At 35.3% G+C, this 25,983-nt stretch overlaps 1 protein-coding gene across 5 annotated transcripts in view; it reads right to left on the bottom strand.

The window, feature by feature from the left end:
• Window positions 1–1,902: 1,902 nt before the first annotated feature.
• Window positions 1,903–25,983, bottom strand: part of CA8 (carbonic anhydrase 8) — a 39,866-nt gene continuing 15,785 nt past the window's right edge. For 2 of the 5 annotated variants that reach the window (XM_039335847.1, XM_039335841.1), the window contains 5 exons: window positions 20,663–20,758; window positions 14,593–14,655; window positions 12,986–13,034; window positions 8,664–8,776; window positions 5,417–5,573 (listed from right to left, as the gene is read on the bottom strand). In XM_039335847.1, the coding sequence (XP_039191781.1) occupies window positions 5,439–5,573; window positions 8,664–8,776; window positions 12,986–13,034; window positions 14,593–14,655; window positions 20,663–20,758 (456 nt within the window). In that variant the 3' untranslated portion in view covers window positions 5,417–5,438. Of the gene's footprint in view, window positions 3,219–5,416; window positions 5,574–5,865; window positions 8,777–12,985; window positions 13,035–14,592; window positions 14,656–20,662; window positions 20,759–25,983 lie in introns of those variants that run through there. The other 3 variants (XM_039335856.1, XR_005555863.1, XM_039335865.1) reach the window with 3 other exon arrangements.

The following is a 25,983-nucleotide window of genomic DNA, read 5'->3' as shown; positions in this document are numbered from 1 at the left end:
TTCCAAAAGGAAACTGGATTTTTTTTATTTTCCTTTGAAAACATTTTGCTTCTCATCCAAGAAGCTTCTTCAGTTCTTCAGAAGTTTCTCCACTTAAAACCTTATAATAATATGAAAGTTGATTTTGTAGAGGTAATTCAGTTGAAACTCCTTCAAATTAAATCAACCTGCACTTCTAATAGGCTGGTGTAATATAGCATTCAAATATGTCATTAACTTTACCTTTAAAGTCTAAAGCAGTGTTTTTCAAACTTCACAACTTTAAGAGATCTGGATTTCAATTCCATACTGGTTGGGGAATTCTGGGAGTTGAAATCCACAACTATGCATGATGAAAATCCTGGTATAATTGTGCTCCCCAGACCTCTTTTGTACATATGATATTGATATCTATCAAGAAAACAGTATATTTCTATCTTGCTAATCTGTCCCATTATTCTGTCTCATAGAATCAGTAAAAATATCACTTGCAAGAGAAGACTAAAAGTTTTTCAGAAATTGCCTAAAAAATCCTCCCCAAATGGAAAATAAAATCTAATAGGGGTATATCCATCCAGCTACACCAACACTTTTCACTGCAGAAGTTTCCATTTCTTTCCATTTAATGACTCTATCTCAATGCACTGCAGTTCTCTACAGTGACTTTTTTTGATGCTTCAATTAACACCACTCATTAACCAACCACTCAAAGTTATGATGGTGCTGAACAAGTGGTACTTATGACTGGTCTTCAAACTTCTGGTCAGCCTCCCTCCATCATGCAATCACAATTTAGGCTGCTGGCAACTGGCTCACACAACAGTTGCAGTGTCCTGTGGTCACCTGATCCTCATTTGCAACCTTCCTTGCCAGCTTTCTACAAGCAAAGTCAATGGTCATTAAGTCACTCCTGTAAGTCACTACCACTCTCATTGCTTTTTCTCCTGAGGAACCTGCCTATAAAGTATTAGCCAGATATGCACACTTCTGTGTCAGGCAACAGCCCTCCCCCCTTCTGTTGTGCCATGGCAATCACCTGGGTGCCTTGGCAGCAGCCACCCCCCACATGACCATGCTCGCAATGCACCACGCCAGCCACTTAGCCAACTTCTGGCCAGCTTGTGAGTTACTCAGTCTTGTTAGTTCACACCCATGATCTTCATTTAACAACAGCAATAGGGACTATCAGAATCACTAAGCCATGCAGTCATATGATTATGAATGCATTGCTTAGCAATGGAAATTCCAAACCTTATTACTGCTGTTAAATCAGAACTAACTGCAAATTTATTTCTAGGTTCTGGAAAATTTTCTCCCCACCCTGCTCTCTTGCATCTTTAGTTCTATTTTCCAGTTTTGTTTCTTTATTGGACAAGATTTTCAGTTCCTCTAACAATCTTTGGATTAATCCGAAACCCTAGATTAATCTCTATTCTTCTTTATTCAAGAAGTGTCTAAGTTAAACTTTTAAAGGAACTACTTTAGATCCAGAAAAACTCAAAATAATTGAATAATACCACTTTACAATGCCTTGGTAAGGCCACACTTGGAATACTGCATCCAGTTTTGGTCACCATGATGTAAAAAAAACATTGAGACTCTAGAAAGAGTACAGAAAAGAGCAACAAACATGATTAGGGGACTGGAGGCTAAAATATATAAGGAATGGTTGCTGGAATTGGGTATGTCTAGTTTAACGAAGAGAAGGATGAGGGGGGACATGATAGCAGTGTTCCAATATCTCAGGGGCTGCCACAAAGAAGAGGGAGTCAAGCTATTCTCCAAAGTGCCTGAAGGGAGGACAAGAAGCAACGGATGGAAATTAATCAAGGAGAGAAGCAACCTAGAACTAAGGAGAAAATTCCTGAAAGTTAACCAGTATAAAATGTATAAAATTAACCAGTGGAACAACCTGCCTCCAGAAGCGGTGAATGCTCCAACACTGGAAGTTTTTAAGAAGAGACTGGACAGCCATTTGTCCAAAATGGTGTAGGGTTTCTTCTTATTCTTATTATTATTATTATATCTCATTCTTTCTCATAAATTCTTCATGGGTATGTTTTCTTTCATAAGTTATATCAAATACCCCTGTGTAACTGCATGTTCAGTAACTGCAATCTGCAAAATCCTCTCTGTATTAGTATATTAAGTTATTACTGTGAATAATTTATATGGGGTCAGAATGATATAAGCATGAAAATACATACATATTTAAAAGAAGGTACTCTGTAAATTTAAGTCCTTTGAAGTATCCCTTTTCATCTTTTCTCCATATCACAGCATAAATATGAACATCCCACATATCTTATTTTGGGTGGAAGGTAGAAAAGGAATTAAGTATTAAAACACTTTGAAGTGTTTTAAGAATGAGTGATTTAACACAACTGATTCTACAATCATCAATTACTAACAAATTAACAAAGTAAGTTTCTCGCATCACGCCTTTATGTGACAATTTGGGACAATATGACAAACACAAGCTTCCCGGCACTTCCAGGATGAAGTCATTACTCTGCTGTTTCTCACTGGACACATCAAATTATCTTGAACTCTACTGCTATGTGCTTTGCTTCTAAGATAGAACATAAAAGGGCTCATAACAGAAATAGGTTCAATCATTTCTCCTTTATAGAAAGCCATTAAATTCAGTTTTCATATAACAACATTAATGTGCACATATACTACACTCAGTCACAAGCAGTCCTACACCAAGTGAATATACATTCAATTAATGCAGAGTATTGGAATTGACTTGAAGCATTTGGAAAACTATAGATGCTAACAAGCAAGTAGTAGAATGAGAATCAAGGCTAAAAAAAATGTGAGATCCTTAGAGGTCCTTGGGCAATATCACAGATCTTTATTCCAATAAAAACCCAAAATTATGTAAGCTCTTAAATGATAATGCAGTCTCAAAACTATTGTTAGCCTTTAGATAAAGCTGAAAGAAACAGGCTTCAAGATTATATCCTTGTGCTGTGTAATTGATGAATGGTTCCACATTGTATCTTCAGCCATCTCTACTGAATCAAATCATATCAAGTCAATATTTCAATTCAAAGGGGAGTTCATACTCCTTGCTAGGAAAATTCAGTTCATTATCTTCAGTAAAGTATCCAGCAATGTGATCCATTATTCAGAAAGATTTCTAGGGTGACTCTTTTTAATCCCTTTTAGGCAGGTCCAAAGACTACAAAATGTTCAGACAAGATCAACTGGCTCAAATCAGAATCAAGGGTCTGGGAGATGAAAAAGAACATAGTATATCATGGTTAATATATTTTTTACTGTATTCACTGTGTAATTAAAATTCCTGTTTGAGCAAGCCAAAGTTGTAAGTTAAAGTTCATGGTTTTGCAATGCAGTTAGCAAGCTACAGATGGAAATCCATTCATGAAAGTAAGCAAAGAGCATGATTTTAATGTCATGCACCAGATTTACTGCCTTGTTATGGCTTAGTGTGATGTCCAAATGAATTCTTAGACTAATTTGCAACCAGAGATTTGCAACAAAATACTGCAGAAACCCCATTACCCTGTAATTTTCTCTAGCATTTTTATGATCTGCATCTAAAATACAAAATAATACAAAATCACTAAATATAATTTGGTATAAGGTTAAATGTTTGAACCAGCTTGGGATAAAATAATATGAAAAACTTGATATTCACATTCTACAATTCTAATTTAATATCCCCTTCTATGAATATTAATATATTCCATGTTCAATTCTATTTTTAGCTTCTAAAATTGCAAGTTATTTTAAAAACTGCAGCCTTCATTTCTTCTGAGACAAAAACAAGCTAAATGATATGTTGGAAATCCAAAATCAGCTTCCTCGGTTTTTTCAAAATCAGCTGTTGAATATCCTATATTGAACTGACTCTTTGGCCAGAATAAAAAAAATAAAATTTTTCCTTCAAATTTTCCTATGTGGCAGTTTTCCCGATTTTCAGCATTATTTCCCTCATTAGGGGAAACACTGAGAAACATTTGTTCCCTAATAAACAGCAACAACTGAGAGGATTTACATTTAAAAATGGTGCAGTGGGCAAAACATTACTTCCCATCTTTCTCAGTATTATGCTACCGATCCATTTCAGGAATCCTGAAGCTACTTTCCACACAATAAAAAAAAATGATCCAACAATGGAGAGCCACCATCTGATCTTATTGCACCCAGAATTACTGAAGAAACAAGATTAAGGAAAGGGATCTTGTAGAATTTAATAGTTCAGCTACCCTTGTTATTTTGTCCATTATAAGAGTAAAAACTGTATGAATTATGATACCATTTATAAGATCAGCATTTTGTAATTACTGTCATTCCAATTTGAGATCCCTGCTGCGTGGCCCATCATAAAATTGGGCACAGGGCAATTCATTTAGCTGAGGGCCCTGACCCTATAAAACAACTGTCTTAACCTCTTAGCTTTCAGCTAAGCACACTATAAGGGCTGTTTTATTTCTCCCAACCTTAAAACTCTGAGATAGTTAAAATGTTATGTGATCCTGTTAAACAATAAAATTCATTACTTTTAGATTTTTGGTTACAAGTAGTCCTCGATTTATGACCACAACTGGGAGTAAATTTCTTGTTGTACATTATTACGGTCATAAGTCAAAGCACCCATGTGACTGGATTTGATTTTACTTTTTTTGTGGTCATTGTTAGCATCTGTCGCCATAGCTGTTAAGCGAATCCATGGTTGTTGAGCGAATACAGCAATTGTTAAGTGATGGTTGTTAAATCATGAAATACCTGTATGAGCTAAATTGTAAGGACCTGTCCTAAAAGTTAGGAAAACCATCAATAACAGTAATTAGAAATGTTCAGCCTTAACAAGAGAAGACTATTGGCAGTTATGGAACATTCCTCAAATGTCTGAAAAGAGCATCTGACAAAGGTTAAGATTTATTTTCTGCCATTCCAGAACACAGAATAATGGATTTAAATTAAAGGAAAATATTAAGAAATATTTCCCTAATATTGGGAAAAATATTAGTAAGTATGAATATTAGGAAAAAACATAATAAAATAAATAAAATAAAAACAATTTGACAAAATGGAAACAATTAGTCAAAGAGTAGATGAGCTACTTTTCAGTGGTAGTATTAAAACAAAGGGACTGAATTGCTATTTGCCAGGGAATCTTATATTAAGAATTTTCCACAGTGCAAGATTGGATTTAAAGGCATAAATATCCTCTTTCAACTCTGTGGTTCTTTGAGTCTAAAAATGACTTAAATATAATATATATTTAATATATTAAAAATCTGGTCAAAACGCAATGTACAGATATTATACAGTTCTGCTTCTCCAAAAGAAATGAATATGTCTTTAATGCGTTATGCTGAAATTAGCACAGAAGTCATATTTTACACAAATCAGTATTTTGATTTTTCACTTACCTATATTTTGACTATATTTCTTTTTCTTTTTTTAATCATTTGTCTCTGCTACTGGAAAGCAGCCCTTATGACTCTGTCATTAAGTGGCTGTGTTGGTCTAAAATTATCTCCTAAGTTTCCATCGCAACCTTCTAGGAGCTCTGCTCCTTTAATATGAGTCCTCAGTCCTCGAAACTCTTCTATCTAATAAAACAAGGAAATGGACATTTGACTCCCTCAATTAGTAGTTACACTGTAAAAGGGGTGTGTGTGTGTGTGTGTGTGTGTGTGTGTGTGTACTAGTTATTTTTTCTCTCTTTATTTAATATACATCCCACCACTCAACTGTTATGGCATACAAAGCTTTTTAAAAAATATGTAACCAAGAATACATTTAAACAGAATTAAAATTAACTAAAATAAATTAAGTGTATTGGATACTCCCATGCATTAATTCATTTCCCCTCTTCTCACATTAAAATTTATAGTTTCTTACCATCTTTTGGAACATTCTGAAGAAGGCTTTTGAGGTATTATAGACTTTACTATATCAAAGTAATGATCATTACAAACAGAAATTAGATTAAAATAGAAGTGAAAAAATCCAGTATGAACTTGGGAATGTGCCAACATTTCAACACATTTCCATTCCTGTTTTATTATGACATGATTACAAGGCTGAAATGAATCAACAACATCAAAGCCACCTGGCTATTCTAACTGTTGTCGATTCATTTCTTTATTATAAAGCTTTGATAACCTATTCTTGCTTAATTGTAACATGAGCCTTGTATTTCACAAGGAGACAACCCAATTGTTGGAAAACCAGGACAAAATTAACCTTTTAAAAACAGGAAAAATAAAGAAAAGGTTTATGAGAGAGTAGGCAAAACTAACTATTCCAGAGAATACGCTTTTAAAATGAATCATTGGGACAATGTAAGCAAATGATTACAGGGATCGTAGAAAGTGTCATAAACATAGGAGAGAGAAAAAATATTTAGCCAAGCAGGAATTGTCCCACTTCTCACCAAGAATAAATTATAATCAACTGATCTATAAGCAAAAAACAAAGAAGGAAAGATCTGCCCTTATTGTTGATATCTGTAAACAGTCTATGTACTATTGTTAGAAATGATCTTATATAAAACAGATTTCTTTCTGAAAAAAGCAGAACACTGTAAAGTTAATAGTATTGGTGGTGATAGTTGTAGTAGTAGTAGCAGCCACAGAATGAATGAGTGAAGAGGAGAAACAGCAATGAATAAATATATATTGAATATTCTCTTCTGGTGACTGCATGGACAAATGCTTGTCGTCACAACTATCTTCAGCAATATTTTGTAGGTCTTCCAAGACAGCCCTGTAATATCTTTGATCCCATCCATTCATCTTACCTGTTGCCTTTACTACCCTCAATCCTGTTCCATCCTTGTAATTTTTTTTCTAGTCTATTACTTATGTACATCACATGTCCCAAATAGGTCAGGCTTTATTTGATGCAAAATGAACAAGTTCTTCTTGCATCTATGGTACACTTAATAGTTACCTATATATTCATAATTCTCAGCAATATTATTTTCTTATCTTCTTTTTAATGTCCATACATCTCTACTATGAAATCTATTGCTTTAACTATTCTGATCTTTCTGATCACAGTAATATTCTTATCTTTCAGGATCTTTTCCCTAGGATTAATCCCCTCTTCCACTTTTACCTATTGTTTAGACCAAGAAAACTGAATCATCTTTGCCAAGCTTGTTGACATCACTTTTGTCTTCCTAATATGTAACATTATCCTAGATTTTTCACTTTTATTTTATGTTCCTAATGAGATCTTTTAAATCTTCTTTATCTTAAGTGACAAAAGTGCTGCTGTCTGCATATCCTAATTGTTTTAGCATGTATAAAGCTCTATAGTATAAAGTATATATTCCTTAGCATTTTTTGTTTTGTTGCAAGAAGTCTGGAATGTCTAAACACATAATTTAATGCATCAAAACTTGACTTCTTTAAATAGGATATATTTTATAAAAAAGCAATGAGGTTAGTGACTGAGTATGCATGGTAACGAATTATTTTCCTACAGCCTATTGGATATTTATTTTGCATAGAAACTATTAATATCTCTAGTATGGAATATGTGGGGCATTTATGATAAATAATACCAAAGCCAAACATGTACATAAACGTTGATACTGGGGCACTCTTTGCTTTAAAATATGCTGATCAGATGCTTCAGCTCACTTTGGCATGTACATATAGTAGGCACACTGTAGTAGATTTTCATCTGCAGCCACTTAGAAATAATGTCCTGTAGTTCACATTTCATTAAAAGTATAGTATCAGTCTTTATCTGAGTGGGAATATCTGTGAAACTGATGGATTTCCACTCCATATAGCTAGAGTCTACTACTGCAGCAATTTTGAGAGGTTAGTCTTTTATAACAAAAACAACACAAGAATCCTCTGAGAGTTAAAAGAAACTAATAAAATAAAAATGCGAATTAGTTCGACACACAGTTGCTTGCCACCAATAAAAATGAAATAAGTCGGGTTTTGAGGGGGAAAACACTATTAACCCGATTTGGTTCAGTAACCTATACATTTCTATTTAAAAGAAAAATAGCAGGTGACCTGCATGTGCCCTTAACTGTCTGTTACCTGCTGGCCTTGCTTGCGATACTGTAATCATGTCCTTTTGTCAAACACGGATAGTAGCAAGAAGGAAGCATATATCATTCAAAAAAAGTCCTTTCAGACAGAGGCAGAAACCAAAGTTTCCCATGAAGAGAGAATTTCACGTTATCTATAATTGTCCCCTAGACTCATGTGAGTTCTGTGTCAGCTATGGAACATGCTGGCACTGGTTGAAATGGCTCTGGAAAGTAAAACTAGCTAGCAACTGCTGGATAGCATTGCATTAGGCCTCAAGCACACAAACAAGGCTATTTTGCACATCTGTTCAAACATCTGCTATTGCTTGTTTTAAGTTTTTTTTTTAAGAAAATTGCTGGGTATTTATTTATTTCTCTTTTCCCCTCTACTTTTCTTTCTTTTTTTCATGGTAAGTTTTTATTTTTATAATATACGAGAAAAATAGTAACAACAGTTCTTCATTTCTGACCTTTCCATTTTAATAACACAAATTATTTAACCTTTACTTTAAAAGCCATAAATGGGTCAATTTAATGAGATTTCCAGGAAAGAACAAGTATAATGCCTTGCAATATGTTTGCATATTGTAACCTTTCACTGAGAATTTCAGGCTGTGGTCATAAGCACAACCATTACCTGAACTTGGGATACAGTTAAAGGATATCTAAATAAGATCCACGTAACACCTTCACTGCAGGGTGGGACGGTGAGAGAGCCTTCATACACCCAATAGTCTCTTAGCAGTGGATCTGAAATTGAACGGATACCTTGGTTTGAAAACAATAATGTAAATACAGTTGAAGAAATGAAATCATCAAACTTTTTCTGTATGCAATCTACAGCTGTCAAACAGAGTCCCTAGAAAGTATCTCATAAAAGGCAACTTGCCGAATTTTATCCCTAGATCATTTTACAGCACAGGGAGGTTTGTGTAGACTAATTTTCTAGCAGAATGAAATAGAAAACGTGGTGATATGCTTCTCAGGATAGTTTTATAAAAGCAATCCTTTCCATTAGAAACAATTCAAATTGAAAGCATGGCAACCACAATGGTGGTTGCTACTGTAGAAATTAGAAAATTAAAAAAGTGTAAAATCAGATGAAAACTGGGGTTGAAATTTGTCAGCCAATTTTACCATCTATCCTGTAGCTCTAGGTAAAAAAAATGTTATTTAAATCCAAAGGAACATCTAATAGTCAGACATTAGGTATTGTTCAATATTATTATTAAGATTTAATCTTCAATTTGATTCAGTCTGGGGCTGGTAAAAACTTAACAGTTCAAAACAGTGGTGGGATTCAAATATATGAACAACTGGTTCTCTGTGTGGATGTTACTTCTGAAAGTCCATTCTGAGCCTGGGCAACAAAAAAGTAGCTACCAGTTCTGCCAAAGTGGTACGAATCAGCTGAATCCCACCACTGGTTCAAATCCTAACCAAAGACCTAAGAACTGTTAAGGTAATTTTTGAGCATATAGATATTTTTTGCAAAGTCAGAATATTCAGGTCTAATAGCCCTTTGGGTATTGCTCCAAGGGCTCCTATTATATCAGTACAACCATTGATTTCTTCTTCCACAATCGCTCAACTGCAATTTGCAAATCACAATATTTCATTATTTTTTCTAGCTGTTTCTCTTCAATTCATGCATCACGTGGTATTGCAAAAAAAAATAAGTTTTATTTCTTTTCCACAATAGTGATGTCAGGAGTGTTGTGGGCCAGAATTTGTTTGGATCCAAAAGTTCCACAGGATCTTGACCTATTCATTTTCAAGAACTTTGTCAAGTTGGTATTCCCAGTGATTTTTACTGCATTCAGACCAAACTTCTGGCAAAGTTTCCAATGTATATTTTTTGGCAACTAGATCATGACATTGTAGATAATCAGTCTGTGAAATTTTGCTGCAGCCACTGATAAGATGATCCATTATTTCATCTTTCTCATTGCATAAGCAACATTTGCTCTTATTACGTACGTGTTGAATTTTTGCTTTTATGGAATTATTCTGCAACTCTTGTTCTTTAGCAGCCAAAATGAAGCCTTCAATTTCTTTCTTCAGTACTTCTAATTTCAACCAGCTCCACTTTGTATCTGCCTTTCCTTCACTGTCCTTCAGGTATTGACTGTGCATAGGCTTCTTTTTCCAGTTAGAAACTCAATGCTCAATTGTTTCCTTTCAATATTCTGTTTTCAATCTCATTATTTTGAAGAGGTTTCCTTTGTTCACCTCTCTTAGCGCTATTACCGTATATTCCGGCGTATAAGATGACTGGGCATATAAGATGACCCCTCAACTTTTGAGAAGATTTTCAGGGTTTAGAAAGTCATCTTATATGCCGGAAAATATGGTACAATATTGAATTTCTGTTTATAGATGAGCACAATGGGAGCTCCATTCCTTTGCTGCTAGAAAGCGAGTGTTGCCCACCACTGCTTCCCTAATGCTTCCTGAACTCAGCTGGTATTTTTTTCCCCATATATTTTATTGATTTTTTAAAAACATAAATCACTTAATAGTTGGTAAACAGTGTGTTTGCTGGGTTTACATTTGTAAAGAAAAATCATTAACAATTGGTTTCTATAATCTATAATCCACATAGTACATTTAGTTGATTTCCCCTTTTCCCCAAAATCTCTTCTTTGCAAACCTTGAAATAATATAGTTCTTATTATTTTGATAAAATATATTTAATCTTTAAATATTCCATTTAATGTGCCTAGCCATCTAATCCTTTAGGTCTTATTTTTTTCTTTTTTATACATTATAATTTCCCTAAATTCAGACACATTTAATTATCTAAAACATTCCCTTCATCTAGGCCATTTCAGCAGTATTATATTACTTATATCAAGAAATAAAATAAAAGGGGGGGGGGAAGCACACAGTATTATTTAAGGAATTAATCTCTCTTAGAATGACATATGTATTCAGAATCTTTTCTGTTTCTTTAACCATATTCAAACAAATGTTTCTTTTTTAAATATTCTCTCTGGTAGATCCCATCCTCTATTTTTTTAATTTTCACTTTGATCTTTTTCCTTTGACCAGTATCTTTCTTAATCAATTGATTTGCTGAATCAAAAAGTTTTTCCATATATTCATGACGGCTGCTATAGGTATAAGAAGTAAATCAAATGTTTCTTTTTTTTGTAGATGTAATGTCCTTAATTTATATAGCTTACTGTTTTCTACTATTTAATTGCTTTTCCTGAAAAAGAATAAAGTGATGGGCGATGTAGAAAAATGGGATTTTTGAATGCTTTGTCCTGCTGGCTGTGGAATTCTGGGAGTTGAAGTCCACATGCCTTAAAATTGTCAAAATTGAGAAACACTGTTAGTGCTTATTTCTGTAAAAAAAAAAAAAATAGGGCTGGCCACTAGGGGGCAGATTGGTTTTAAATTCAGAGAACAGCTACCTGGTGTATAAGACAACCCCGGACTTTTGAGAAAATTTTCAGGGTTTAGAAGGTCGTCTTATACGCCGGAAAATACAGTACTGTTGTTGTAGTTGTTATTGCTGAAAACTTGTATAATAGCCAAAGTTCATGAAATGTTTGCATTCTTTTCTAAAATGCTATGAAATTCCTAGAAATAATATCAAAATCTAACAGTATTTTATCATCTCTCAATATTTCATCACACATGCATGTATATCAGTTAGTTAAAGTCCAAAAGAACCAAATTGGATCCAGAGTTATCTAGAGGTTGATGGAATATATTGACTTTATCAAATTTAATTCCTTTGTGACCCTTTATTTTATCTCAGTTGAATTTGCTTAGAATTCTATCCATTCTATCTATAATTGCATCTATTATAGTTATAGATTTCTCAGATCAAGTGAATATACATTTAATGAATGGCAACTGGTAAAATATCAAAAATGTATTTTGTCCTTGGAAATGAAGAAAGGAGTCACTCAAGAATACTACCTGTCAAGGTATTAGATGACTAATAAGAAACTTTTTGTTTTAATTATGTGCTTCTTTTATGTCTTTTTCTCTTAATTTTAATAATGGTAAACGATGTTTATGGGTATTATGATGGTTTTATAATTTCTCCAAACAGCAAATCTTTCTATTACAACATATTTACCTATATTATTTGAGATTTTTTTTAATTAATGAAAACCTTGTATTCTCGACTATTTATTGTGTTAAGAAATATATATTTATTTAAATATCAACAATACTTAGACAAGAAGATTCCCAAGACCTCACAATGTTCTGCGAGTCAGGTTAGTTCTCTGTAAGCATGTATTTCTCACTTACGGTGCATGGAAAATATAAGTGTAAAACCCAGAACCTCTATTATATTCTAATAGATAAGAAGTCCTAGGCAAAAGGGGAAAAAAAACTCATAGATTCCAATTAGTAACTTACTGTATTTCCAATCTAAAAAAACAAGTTACAAAATATGAAATACTCTTCACAATAAATGTACTGTGTAAATTTTATATATTAAGATATAATTGCCAATTGAGATATTACCTGTCTGAATTCTATTGGTATTATATTTTAATGTAATACAAGTACAAATATTTTGAAAACTATGATTCAGTCCTATAAAAAAATAGAAATGCTACCTGGTGAGTATTCCACACATAGTGTTTTGGTCAAGACTTTTGTTATAATGGGCTATACCAGTATTCTCATCCTGATGATCTCTTAATGAAAATGAATTTACATTTCTGAGAATGTCTAGCTGAAGCTGTAGCCTCAATGGAGCTAGAGTATAACTAGGTTACAGAACACTGGAATGTATTGTGTTCAGAGCTATGTTTATTAGCAATTCAATTAAATTAAAACTGTTAGTCGAAGTTGATAACTTGATAGCAATGATTTTTTAAGATTTGATTCATGTCCCATTTGTATGCAAAGACTCTAGCTGTTAACAACTAAAAAGCAAATGTTTAGCGTGCACAAAATTTTTGTGGCACAAAAATAAGTACTCACCTGGTAATAATGTGTTAGGATTGAAGCAAGGTATTGTCTTGGAGTTGCCCTGAAAAGTTAATGGAATCCAGATTGTTTTTAGTTCTTAAGCAAAAAAAAATGTGGATTTAGGAAAAAGTGGACTGTAATTTGTGCAGTATTTCAAAAGGAAAGGAAGGAAAATGATGTAATTATAATGGTCTCCCAGAAATCAATCTTAGTTTACCTCTCATAATCTGTTGTGTAGGCTTGTAGCAGATAAGATCAGTTTGACTTTCATTGGCATTGATAAATGATGATGCAAGCACCCATGCCAAGTCAACTCTATACAAAAGTGATCTATACATGGGATGAATGGGTGAATGCCACCCAGAAATATGAATATTTTTTAAAAGAAATGTTCAAAATGTCACATCATTTTTCTGGATGGACTTGGTTGCCCTTAAGAGTTCTATCAATCTCTGAAAATATCAAAGTGATTGGAATTTGTTATACTCTTAATTGAAAATGATGACTTAATCTAGAGAGGACTATTTGAATACTAGAAATGTGGAACCTTCAACACATAGAATTAAATGTTTCACATAATCCCAATTCCAGCAACATGGAAACCAATATAGGTTACAAAGCATCTGGAAAAGTTGCCCCACTGTAAATGTTTACTGCAGGTTCATATCTGAAAGTCCTACACAAGGCTACAGTGGATGGTATCCTTCTGGACTGTCTGGAGGTGTTGATCTTTAGAGTCACTATTTTGCAATCCTGTTCCTTTCTCTCAAGCCGAGCTCCAAAGGTATGTTGATACTGAGGTATGGTGAGCCATCTGATTTCATTTTGCCTTCCTTCTGTTCAATACTTTTTGGGGGGAGATGGAGGGTCATTCAGGTTTTTGGACTGGGTGTCATCAGTAAGCCTATAGAATATTAGAATCCAAATCCAACAATGCTAGTACCATTTATAATTGCCTAAGTTCAATAATCACTAGAGGACACAGAACAAATTAAAGTTAAATCCAGATAAGATAGAAGCGTTCTTAGTAAACTGGCTAGAGAATTGTAGGCCAGCTTATTTTTGGATGAGGTTTTCCTACAACTGTAAAAGCAGATCTCTAATTTGGAGTGCTTATAGATTTTTAGCTGTTTTGTTTGTTTGTTTGACTGATTGATTCCTATAGCTGCCCATCTCAGGAAGCAACTCTGGGCAGCTCACAATTCAGAAACATATATTACAATTAAAATCTTAAAAACAGTTTAAAATATTAAAAACTGTGAAAACCATTAAAACACTTAAAAAAACATCAAAACATCTAAAGTTGTTCATGGCTTCTGAAATAGAAGCATATTTGTGAATCAAGCATAGGTTCACATTGGCTGTCAAATTAAAGTTTACCTTTTGGCTACATCTTGTTTTGATTATAAAGATGTTCTCTTTTTTGCTAATGAATGTTAATGTCAAATGTGATTTTTAATATAGAATTGCAATTGATATTTCAATATTTTGGATATTTAGTTGAGGAGAAAAGAGGAGTATAAGTATATTACATAAATGACTACTATATATTCCATTTCTCCAGAAATTGAGATCATATTAAGTACCTGATCCCCAATTATATAATGAAGATACTTCACCTTATACTGAATGTCTTGCAGAATCTCAGTCACAGCCTTTAGGCCTGAATGTTCCTTTCCTATCTGAAATAAAACCAACAATAAATAAATGCTGAAATACAATACATATTACTCTTTTTCTGAAATAGGTTTAACAACACGTTATTCTCTAACACTTTGTTATATCAAACTAAAAAAAGTAATGTTATTCATTTTGTATAGATGTTATCATTCCTATGTGAAATTCATGACATTTATGTTGTTGTTTCTTACATTAAAAACCATCTTTCTTCTAAAGAGTTCAAGAGAACTTACCTCTGTTATAATCTCACAACAAGACTGCTATGTGACAGGTTGCAAGAAAGTAACTAGCTAGACTTATCCAGAGTACTTTACAGTGCACTTGGATTTAAACTTGGATCTTCAAGGTCTTAGTCTGCACTATTCTTGCTACACTGAGTCTCATTTCCTTTCTTCTCTGTTTTGTTCTTTCCTAACTTAACTTACATATGTTATGAAAGGACAAACAGAGAAAAAAGGAAATAAAACTCAGTGGGTCTAGAACAGGGCTTTTCAACCAATGTTACAGGTACCACTTGTGGTACATTGGCACCTGGCAGGTGGTACACGACCATCCTAGAAAAATGGTAGTGGGGGAGGGAAATGATCTGAACTGGTGGCAGCAACGCACAAGCCTGAGCGAGAGATGGCTGGAGCTGCAGGGCTGTCAGTGCTGCTTTCCAGCTCATCGGCACTTTTTCGGGGCTGTCAGGGCTTAGGGGAAGTGCCAGGATCAGCGCCAGGTTCCAGCTGGAGTTCAATGCTGATCCTGGTGCTTCTGCTGAGCCCAGAAGAAGCGCCGATCAGCTGGAATGTTGCAGCATCTCCAGGGTCTTGTGATTTACATTCAGATGCTTGGCAACTGATTCATATTTATGACAGTCAGTGTCCAAGGGTCATGTGATGTGACCAAAACCTGCTGCAACCACCCAGCAGACGGGGGAGTAAAAACCAAACATCCCCCTACCCCACCTCTGTTGCCAATCCTCAACAGAAATACGCACAACAATGAAAACCTCTGACAGGAGGAAGAGCACGGCGGGGTGGACAGGTAGGTGTCTTGCTCAGCTGTGGCTTGGGGGGGCACTTTTTTCAGTGCCATTGTAACTTCGAACAGTCACTAAGTGAACTGTTGTAAGTCGAGGACTGCCTGTACTTTATCACTTTTTTCCTTTTCGAGGGGGGGTCATCAAGTTTTTGACACCGTGCTAGGCAACTGGTGGTATTCGGATGTCGTCATATCCTAAAAGTGGTACAGTGGGTGAAAAGGTTGAAAAGGCCTGGTCTAGAAGGCTAAGAAAGAGTAATTTAATTATCCAAGAACACCTTGCATAATTCTTTACTGAGTAATGAATGAACTGCCATGGACTTCTTACCTATAATGCAATACAGGCTATAAAGTAACTGCATAATTAGCAGTTGAAGGCCAGATTCCAAACAGATATTGTATATATCTGAATTCTATACAGGTAGTTAATCATGATTATTACAGTTTTTTAATCCCACCTTTTTACATAAATGTATATAAAATGTATGTCACGTGTATATTTATGTTATTCTACAATATATTAATTGCAAGAATGTACATGTGTGTTTATTAAGAAAAGACTATCCCACACTGAGTTTGAACGGATTAAAAAAAATCAGCTGGTTTAATTAATCCTTCTATTACTCCAGATCTATGGTCCTTTGTTAGTGTGCCAGACTTGACAAACTTTGAATGAATTGAATGAAATTGAATGAACAAATAAATGTTGGAGGGACATAGAGAATATAAGATTCCAAGAATGAGTTAGAGGGAATGCTAATAACTCATGTTCAACTTCGCTAATGTGAGACACCAAGAAGGGAAAAAGAACGAGTAAAAGCTTTAATATGAATGGTACTTAAAGAAGCAAAAATGAAAATTAATAAATAACTATATGCTATTAAGACCCACAATGCTTGTGGCATGCTTGTCTTCCTGCTTGAAAATAGTATTTGTAGCAAAAGCAAGTTCATAGCAGTCCTTGAAGAAAAACCAATAGTTTAGGATAGCAAATGGCCATATTTTGAAAGATAGATAGATAGATAGATAGATAGATAGATAGATAGATAGATAGATAGACAGACAGACAGACAGACAGACAGACAGACAACCTTTATTGTCATTTTTACTGTGGGCACAATGGCACACATTAAAAATGAAATTTAATTGCTTGCTAAGTGTACACATACACAATACACATTTAAACGTACTATATGCAACATATGTATAGACCTACACCCTTACATATAAGTAATATAAATATTAATTACTGTCTATCTTGAATACATAATGGAAGGAGAAAGCTTTAGAGTTCACAAGGTTAATACTGTATGGAACAAAATTTGACTGAATCTGAATGTTCTGCTTCGGATACCACGAAGGTAACAAAGAAAACAGGTAGTGGACAGCAATTCATTCATGAGAAAGACACTTGCATTCTGAGTAAAGTCACAATATGAAAATGATAGATACTGGAGAGGCCAATAAATAGAAACTATTGATCAACACTGTTTTTATTAATCAGCATAAAATCTAATTGGGCTGTTTTGACTCAAACCTTGGAAAAAAGCTATTCTAATATCTACAACTCTTAAATATATCACAGACATAGACAACTCCATATGCTCATGCAGAACTCTGGCAGCTATGACTGTGAATTATCATTTGCTTGAAGGGCTATGCAGATCCTCATTAAAATATACAGCGCCATAAGAGGAGAAAGGAGGGGTCTTGAAGTTGCTTGTTAATAATTGGCACCTGGGCAGCAGACTGAATAGGCATATCCTTTAGCTGATGGAAGATTTCTTTAAAAATCCACATATCGAAGAGTACTTAAAATTTCCTCAACACCATTAAAAAAACTGTTCCATCTGAACAAATTTTAATGATGTGGAGGAGGCCATGGGAAAATGGGAATTGTTTTGTTCTACCAGCAGAGAGCATCCCTGCTGATGCAAACACAGTTCTGCTGCATCAATTCATATAAATAAAATGAGATACAAAATCACTGTGCTCTTTTATCTGTTGTTGCTGTCAATGGAAGTGATAGTACATTTCCTCTATTTTGGAGCTGTGCAAGTGGTCTTTATGGGAATTCCTGACTTAACATATTGACAGAAGTGGAAATACAGTATGTACCTCATCCTAGATAGTCAATTGTTATTTGTACCTAGATGCTTGTAATTATATAACATGTACTTTATAAGTGTATGTGTTTTCCATGAAATGAATTTGGCATCCACCCAATTGGTTCTTAATCATAGGACATACAGCACTTAAGGATCAGGTGAAGAGATATTTTCAAAATACCTACTTTCCTGCCAAAAAAAGAGTACATTGAATCGAGAATGAGATGGAAAATAAGTTAAAGAGATTTATTTAACAATTTAATTTAACTTTCTGATTAATTCCAAGATTAGATCTGAAGAAACTGGATAACAGCTTCCAAAGCAATTATAAAGTCCTTTAGGAGACCAAGTTTTCATTATTTTTAGCAATCTTCTCTGCACTAGAGCCATACATCTTTCCAATCAAACACCAAAGTCTGCAAGGAATTTAAGACGAGAAATAGAAGTCTACAAAAAAAACATTCAAATATGGTTCATGAAGAAACATTTCTATTTGTCATTCACTATTCTACTGTAGGTAGTCCTTGACTTACAACCACTTACAGCCAGCAACGGATGGAAACTAACCAAAAGAGAGAAGCAACCTAGAACTAAGGAAAAATTTCCTGATAGAACAATTAATCAGTGGAACAACCTGCCCCCAGAAATTGTGAATGCTCCAACACTGGAAGTTTTTAAGAAGAGATTGGACCGCCATTTGTCTGAAATAGTATAGGGTTTCCTGCCTGAACAGGAGGTTGGACTAGATGACCTCCAAGGTCCCTTCCAACATTATTATTGTTGTTGTTGTTACTGTTATTGTTGTTGTTGTTATTATTATTATTATTAATTGGGACTGGAATTTTCCTCATAAGTCATTGCAGTCGTAAGTTGAGTCAGACCCATTTTTACAACAATTTTTCAGTGGGCATTAAGCAAATTGCCAGGCCATTAAGCAAATCCAACTTCCCCATGGGTTTCTTTGCCAGAAATTGACATTGAAATGTTGCAAATCATGACTACAGGGCTCTACAAACCATCATAAATATAAGTCAGTTGTCAAGCAACTGTGAATTGTGTTCACGTAGCCTTGGGGGTGGTGCAATGGTTGAAAATGCAAATATAGATCATAAGTTACTTTTTCCAAGGCATCATAGCTTTGAACCATAATTAAATGAATATCCTTAAGTCAAGGACTACCAGTATCCTATTACTTGGCAGTTCACAGCAGTTCCAGACATGACATGGTCCTTGATCTTTCACTCTTCCAGATTTCTTCTACTATATCTCTCTTCTAAACTGGGAAGCAACACAGAGCCCAAAAACTACTTTAAGAAACCTTTTTGGGGTCCAAGAGAGCCTCCATAATGAAACTGCTGCTGAAAAATGTTACTTTAATTTTTTGGAAGAAGAAACAAAACAGATAATTTGAAAACATAATAAACCTTTCTTGAATAAAGGTCCCAAACTACCCCAACCTCAGAAACCCCATCCTGGTTCATCTGCATAGCATCAAAAATTATTTATTATCCCACCTTTATTATTTTTTTTATAAATAACTCAAAATGGCAAACATATCTAATACTCTTTTTTCCTCCTATTTTCCCTACAACATCCTTGTGAGGTGGGTTGGGCTGACAAAGAATGAATAGCTCAAATTCACCCAAGCAGGCTTACATGCCTAAGATGGGACTACATCTCATCGTCTTCCAGTTTTTAGCCTGGTGCCTTAACTAGTCTATCCTCAATCATCAAAGCTCAAACCTGTTAGTCTCTCTCAGCCCAACTTACCTCACAAGGCTGTTCAGGAAAAATGGGAGTAAGTTATACTGTTTCTTAATTTTATTTATGTATGTAAACAACTCTGTACTTCAGGACAAAATACAGGATATAAATTTAACACAAAAATGAATGCAATATAGATTATCTAGAGCAGAGGTCCTCAACCTTTTGGGTACCAAGGACCAGTTACATAACAAGAGGTTTTTCCGCAGACCAAAGGGGGTGTGGTTTTTTGTGCTGCCCGAATCCTGCGAATGGGGCTTTACTTATTTGTGCAGCCCAGTTGCTGACATGCCGCGGCCCGATACCAATCCACGGACCGGGGGGTTGGGGACCCCTGGTCTAGAGTGGGGAAGGGTGCATTATGGCAACTGTGCATGAGCTACACAAATCAAGATGACCACAAGATGGCACCAAAGAAATACAAAAAAGTCTAACTTTTTGCTTCCACCTAGTGTTTGCGTGAGGAAAAGTAAACATTATGATTATTTCCAAAGGCCACAGTGCAAGTTACAAAATCTACCACAAAAATAAAATCATAATCTTTTCAAAAAAGAATACAGTACTTTCTACTCTACAAGACTGTGAAAACTGCCACCTTGCTCACTCCTTAAACCACTGCCAGGATTGGCTATATCTTGACTGGTACATGGTAAATATCAAATTGAAGGACACCAGGCTTAAAACACAACTGTAGGTATGCAGGCTCCCTCCACAGGGATATTGACCAAGAATCTAGTCCTCATGAGGTATTCAATATTTTTGAAACAAAGGTATAATTAGTGAGACTCAAAAGCCCTTCATATATTTGTTCCAAAAGATTGAAGAGGAATAATATGTTCAGTTCAACACAGTTCAACTTGTTAAGTTCAGTTTATTCACTTGGTAAGCACAAACTTAAATGTCATCTGCAGCTTGAATGAAGGGCTTGTATTGCCAAAAGACATAAACTATGACTTTCTTCTGAACAGACACAATGACAGTCTGCTTCTGTTTCTGTAATAGTTGTGGAACAGAGGCATTGACATCCATAGTTTCACCCATCATGGCAGTATTGCAATGAAACTGCAATTAAGAGACAATAAATGATCATGGCAAAGAGAAGGAAAATTACCTGCACAAATAAGGCAATAATGGCTATACCATTCTTCTTTCCGACTGCCTCATCAATACTGTGATACATGGTAGTGTTCCAGTGGATCAGATGGAGCTGGAGAGAGAGAGAGAGAGAGAGAGAGAGAGAGACAGACAGACAGACAGACAGACAGACAGACAGAAAGGGGAGAGAGAGAGAGATCACTTGTAGAAAAAAGACATTACATAGATAAGAAATTTCCTAGCAGTCATTGATTAGAAGTCTGTTGAAAGACTATTTTTACAAAATCATATAGAGGAGATGGGCAGCATAAAAATTTAATGAATAAATAAAAAATAAACTGTTTTTTGAAATGTTTCTACTCTGTATTTCCATATAATGACCTAAGATCATTTAACATTTTAATGAAAACAATTAAACAAAAATTGTAAAGCATTGCCAAACATCCTAAAAACAAGTGAACTACAATTAAAACAACAACCTAGTGGCTGCAGCACACTTAGCACAGTAAAGGCATTTATTAATGTTTTCACAGAGCAGTTGAGGGAAACCTGTGGAATACAAGGTAGATTTCCCAGAGGAACACATTCCAATTTGATGGGACGTCAACAAAAATGGTCTTTTCCAGGAACTACTACCTGATTCTTTCAATGAAATCAATATTTAGATAGGCTCATATAGATATATGCTGTTCTTCAGAGTTTAAAATGACTACATAAAATTAAACATTAAGAAATATTTTATTGATTTCATTTATTCAATGTTGATGCAGCGTGACCCCAACTGAGTATGGGCAGCTCATAAAAATGAAAAGCAACAAAAAACAATAAAGTGGAAATTACAAAATAAATTATAAAATAAGAAATTACAAAAATAAGCAAACAAATCTACACAATTATTACAAAAGATCACACCCAGGAAAGTCCCATCTGTCCTACTCCTGAGAGAACATCATCAGGCTGGGAGCTTGATGGGGATATTCAGAGGGGACATCATTCCAAAATGGATTGGAATGCTGCTGTTAGGTCTAATATTCCCTCACTTTATCTTCAATTATTTGTAGTTTTAACATTTGCATATACCCCTGCGGATTTTATTCTGTTAGTCATTGGTAACTATAGAGGGTGGTGCTCATCTCCATTTCAAGGCCATGAGTCAGCATTGTGTGAAGATGGCCACATTCTGCAGATATGTGGCCAGCATGACATCACAGAGCACTGTTACCTTCCCACCGAAGTAGTGCCTATTTATCTAATTGCATTTGCATGCTTTCAAACTGCTAGGTTGGTCAGATCTGGGGCAAGAACGGCAGCTCACCCTATCGTGTGGTGGTTGGGTCTCAAACTTGGGCTATCAGGTTTCCAACTGACAAGCCTAGCCTCTTAACCGCTAAGCCAACACACTGACCCATCTGCTAACAGATGCATTTAAAAACCTCCTACGATAATTTGCAAGTCAAGTTAGCATAGATAATAAAGTAATAATATTAAAAGAATTTTAATCAAACGCATATTCTAAAAGCAAAAATGAACTGCAAAATTCAGCCTTTCAGAATGAGATGTTTATTTCAAAAATCTTCACTACCATCTAGCTGGATATTTGACAATGAACATTATTAGGTCATATTCATTGTACAATTTCTTATAGCATCAATATATTTTTAGAAATAAAAGAGAAATATTCATATTACACAATATAAAATGTGACAGAAGGTGCTTATCACTCAGCTTGGCATTCAGAATGTGTTAATGTGTTTGGTGAATTTAAAGAATCAAAATATATTGTTTGACTTTGTTCTTTTCAATTATTTGTCCATTTTAAAACTATGAATATTTTCCTTTTCTGAATGCTAAATGATTCATTTAAAAACCAAATCATGTGTTGACATTTCAGTCTCCATTTCTTTTTAGTATTATGCTAGTTTAAAAAAAAACCCATAATAATCATGTCTTAAGCATACTTTTTTTATTAGATTAGCATTTCTCATTATCCTCACTAGAGGTCACTCGTGCTTTCTGATGACTATCACATTAAATAAAAAAGGAGAACAAAACAAAGAAAAAGTTATTTCTTTCGTTTGATTAAAGACTGATCTACAGAAAGAAAATCCTTGATTAAAGAGTTAAGGGTCTAGACACAAATACTATGAAAACAATGCTCTCTATGTGACTCCAACAGTTATCTTTTTAATGTCAACATATACTTTACTGCAAAGAAAGTTGTAACAATGCTATGAAAGACAATAGTCAAGTTTACACGGGTGATTTTATATATGTGAGTGGATAAAGCCATGGAGTTAGTTATTATCAAATTCACAGAGATAAATTGCTGCAAAGGATCTTTTTCTCTCTCAAATAGAAAAATACTGCTTGTAAAGAATTTTAAAGGATTAAAAGGAAAAGTGAAGTAAAAACCTCATTTTTAATAATAGGGAAGCGTCATGTATTTATTTTAAAAAGAGCTATTTTTGTCAAATTGAGACAAGAATTACAATGTATTTTTAAAACAAAATACATATTTTTTTTCAAATTCAGTTTGTGACTGATGGTACCCGATCACCCCCAAGTATACTTTACTAGATTCATTATCCTAAAAAAACATGATGAATGTATGTTTTTCCAGTAAATTTTTGGAAACTTACTCCTCAAAACAAGAAACTTCCAGGAAAAAGAATAAGTACTTTTTGGCTGCAGCCCATGTTCTAACTGAGTCATGGACTACAGTAGATTTATATTGGTGAGAAAAGAACAAAAAAGGCCACTCTGATTACTTCTTAAAGAAAAAAACACAACCTGGTGAGCTTACCTGCTGAACTTATAAAAACATTTCCACCCTCACTCTATTCAAACCTTTGGCTTTTCTATTTTAAATCAGAAACATTTTGAGGCAGTGGCTTGATTCACGTATCATAGAAAGCCATAATGGGGCCTGTTTTGATTGGTTATGTATGAACTCAGCCACTTTCACTTAATAGTATGAACCCAGGCACAAGAAAAGTCATTTGGTGTTTTTAAAATGTTCTATTTCGATAGAAGTCAAAGATCCCATACTCACTTAATCAAAAGTGCTGTATGATGACTAGTTCAGTAGCCCAAGGGCTGCAGAACTGAACCTTTCAGACATTTATATAGTTTTTAATCCCGATCAGGCATGAAGCTGTGCTTTCTTCTCGATCTAGAATTACCTCGGGATATGTGATGAGTCCAGGAATCAACATAGTCTTGTATATTTTCAACAGCTGTTGGTGCCAAGTTACATCCTGGGAAGGATTTGCAATACCTGGCCAAGATTCAAGAAGTTGCTTCCTTAATTCTGGCAATTGCTTCCTGCTGTGTGTGGTGTTTGAGCACTTCCTATAGTTCTGGATCATAGGTGAGCCAGCATCCTCTTTTCTCCTCCATCATAGCAGTCTAGTTTGTTGTCCCTTCATATGTTACTGCCACTGAAAGGAGCATTATGCAATGCCACATTCTTTAGGGATAGAGCTCACTGTCAAAAGATTCATGGCTTTCTCATGTTATTCTTTCCTCTAAGTCAGACATGCCAAAATCGTGATGTCACGGGACGTCGTGCAATGTATCAGGACGGTTTTGCCATTGCCAGCAATGGGGTGGGCACGGCTTCTGGATGACGCATCTGGCCTGAGGGCCGACAGTTTGACACCCCTGCTCTAAGTATTCTTGTAAACTACAGAACATAATGAGGACCATTATTAAACTAGCAATGGTTGCATTGTCAATTGTGATGATTGTCAGATGGTTTGTATGTTAGACTTTGGCCTGGGAGATCTTAGTTCAAATACCCACTTATATATAAAACCCATTAGATCAGGGGTCCCCAATCCCTGGTCCGTGGACCAATACCAGCAATCGGTCCGCACAAACAAGCAAAGCCCCATCCACAGGATGCAGGCAGCACACAAAACCATGCACATTCCAGTCCTCAGAAAAATTTCTCTCCACGGAACCAGTCCCTGGTGCCCACAAGGTTGGTGACCTCTGCATTAGGTAACCTTGGATTAGAATTCAGCCAAGCCTAACATATAGGGTTTCTATGAAGTTATAAAGTATCTTGAGCAACTCTGAAAAAAAGATTTAATATGATCAAGATACCCTTGACTATGTCTCCCCTAAACCCCACACTGTAGTAAAATATTGTGGCTTTGCTTCCAGAAAAAGTTCCTAATTGCCGAAGTGATTCTTGCATCCTATAGAACTATTCCAATTCACATCTCTGTTTTAAATCCAACTTAGTTCCAGTTTGAACTCTCACATAAGGAATCAACAGATGAACATCTATCTGAATTGCATGACCAGCAGGCCCTGGATGAAATGGATTATTGCAACCCCTTTCAGTCAGAATTCAGACCTGGGCATGGGATGGAAACAGAATTGGTCACTTTGAGATGATTTCTGGTTGATAGTTTATCTATCTTTTCTCTCCTTCAGCTTTCAGCGGCCTCTGATGGCATCAAGCATGATATCCTTTCTGGATCAATTCTGTGGGATGGGAGTCAGTAGCACAGTATTGGGCTGGTTTTCTTCCTTCCTATTTGAGCAGTCCAGTTGGTGTTGACCAGGAGTGAGGTCCCACCTACAATTCCTATCATGTGGGATGCTGCAAAGTTCAGTAATCTCTCTGCTCCTATTTTATCATCTACATGAAGTTAATGAATAACGTCATTTTTTGCCATGGGATGAGTTATCACACTGATAATACTGAATTATACATTTCCATTCCTGGTGAACTAAGCAATGATACTAATGTCTTGTTCCTGAAGGCTGCAGGGGTCTGAATGGGCTTTAAGTGAACCTCGACAAGACTGAGTGGCTTTGGCTTTGGGGGCTTTTTTACCTGAGATTTTACCACCTTTGGCATGGATAGGGTTGCACTATTTCAGACAGACCCCATGTGCAATCTAGGGGCCTTTCTAAACTCAGCTCCTGCAAGAGGAACAAGTGACAGTCTTGGTTAGGAGGGCCTTTGCACAGCTTTGTGTTGCATGCCAGTTGCACTCTTTCCTGGACTACAATGCTCTGCTCATAGTCATTCATTCCAACTGGATTGCTATAATGTGCTCTATGTGGAGCTGCCCTTGAAAAGCATCTGGAAGCATCAACTGGTATGGTGTGTGGCTGCATGGACAATTACGTGCATGCTAAGATGACACACTAATACCTTTGTTCCACAAGCTGCACTGGCTGCTGGTTTGTTTCTGAATACAATTCAAGGTGCTGTTTTTGACCTTTAAGCCCACGTTATCTAAGGGACCGTTTCTTCCCAATGACATCTTCCCATCGGGCATCAGGTTGAGAAGGAGAGGTATGCTGTGGGTCTCA

Source organism: Crotalus tigris, unplaced genomic scaffold (assembly GCF_016545835.1).
Source record: "Crotalus tigris isolate CLP2741 ecotype Arizona unplaced genomic scaffold, ASM1654583v1 scf7180000017546.9332058, whole genome shotgun sequence".
Lineage (NCBI taxonomy): Eukaryota > Metazoa > Chordata > Lepidosauria > Squamata > Viperidae > Crotalus > Crotalus tigris.
This window is presented reverse-complemented; position numbering and strand designations above follow the sequence as displayed.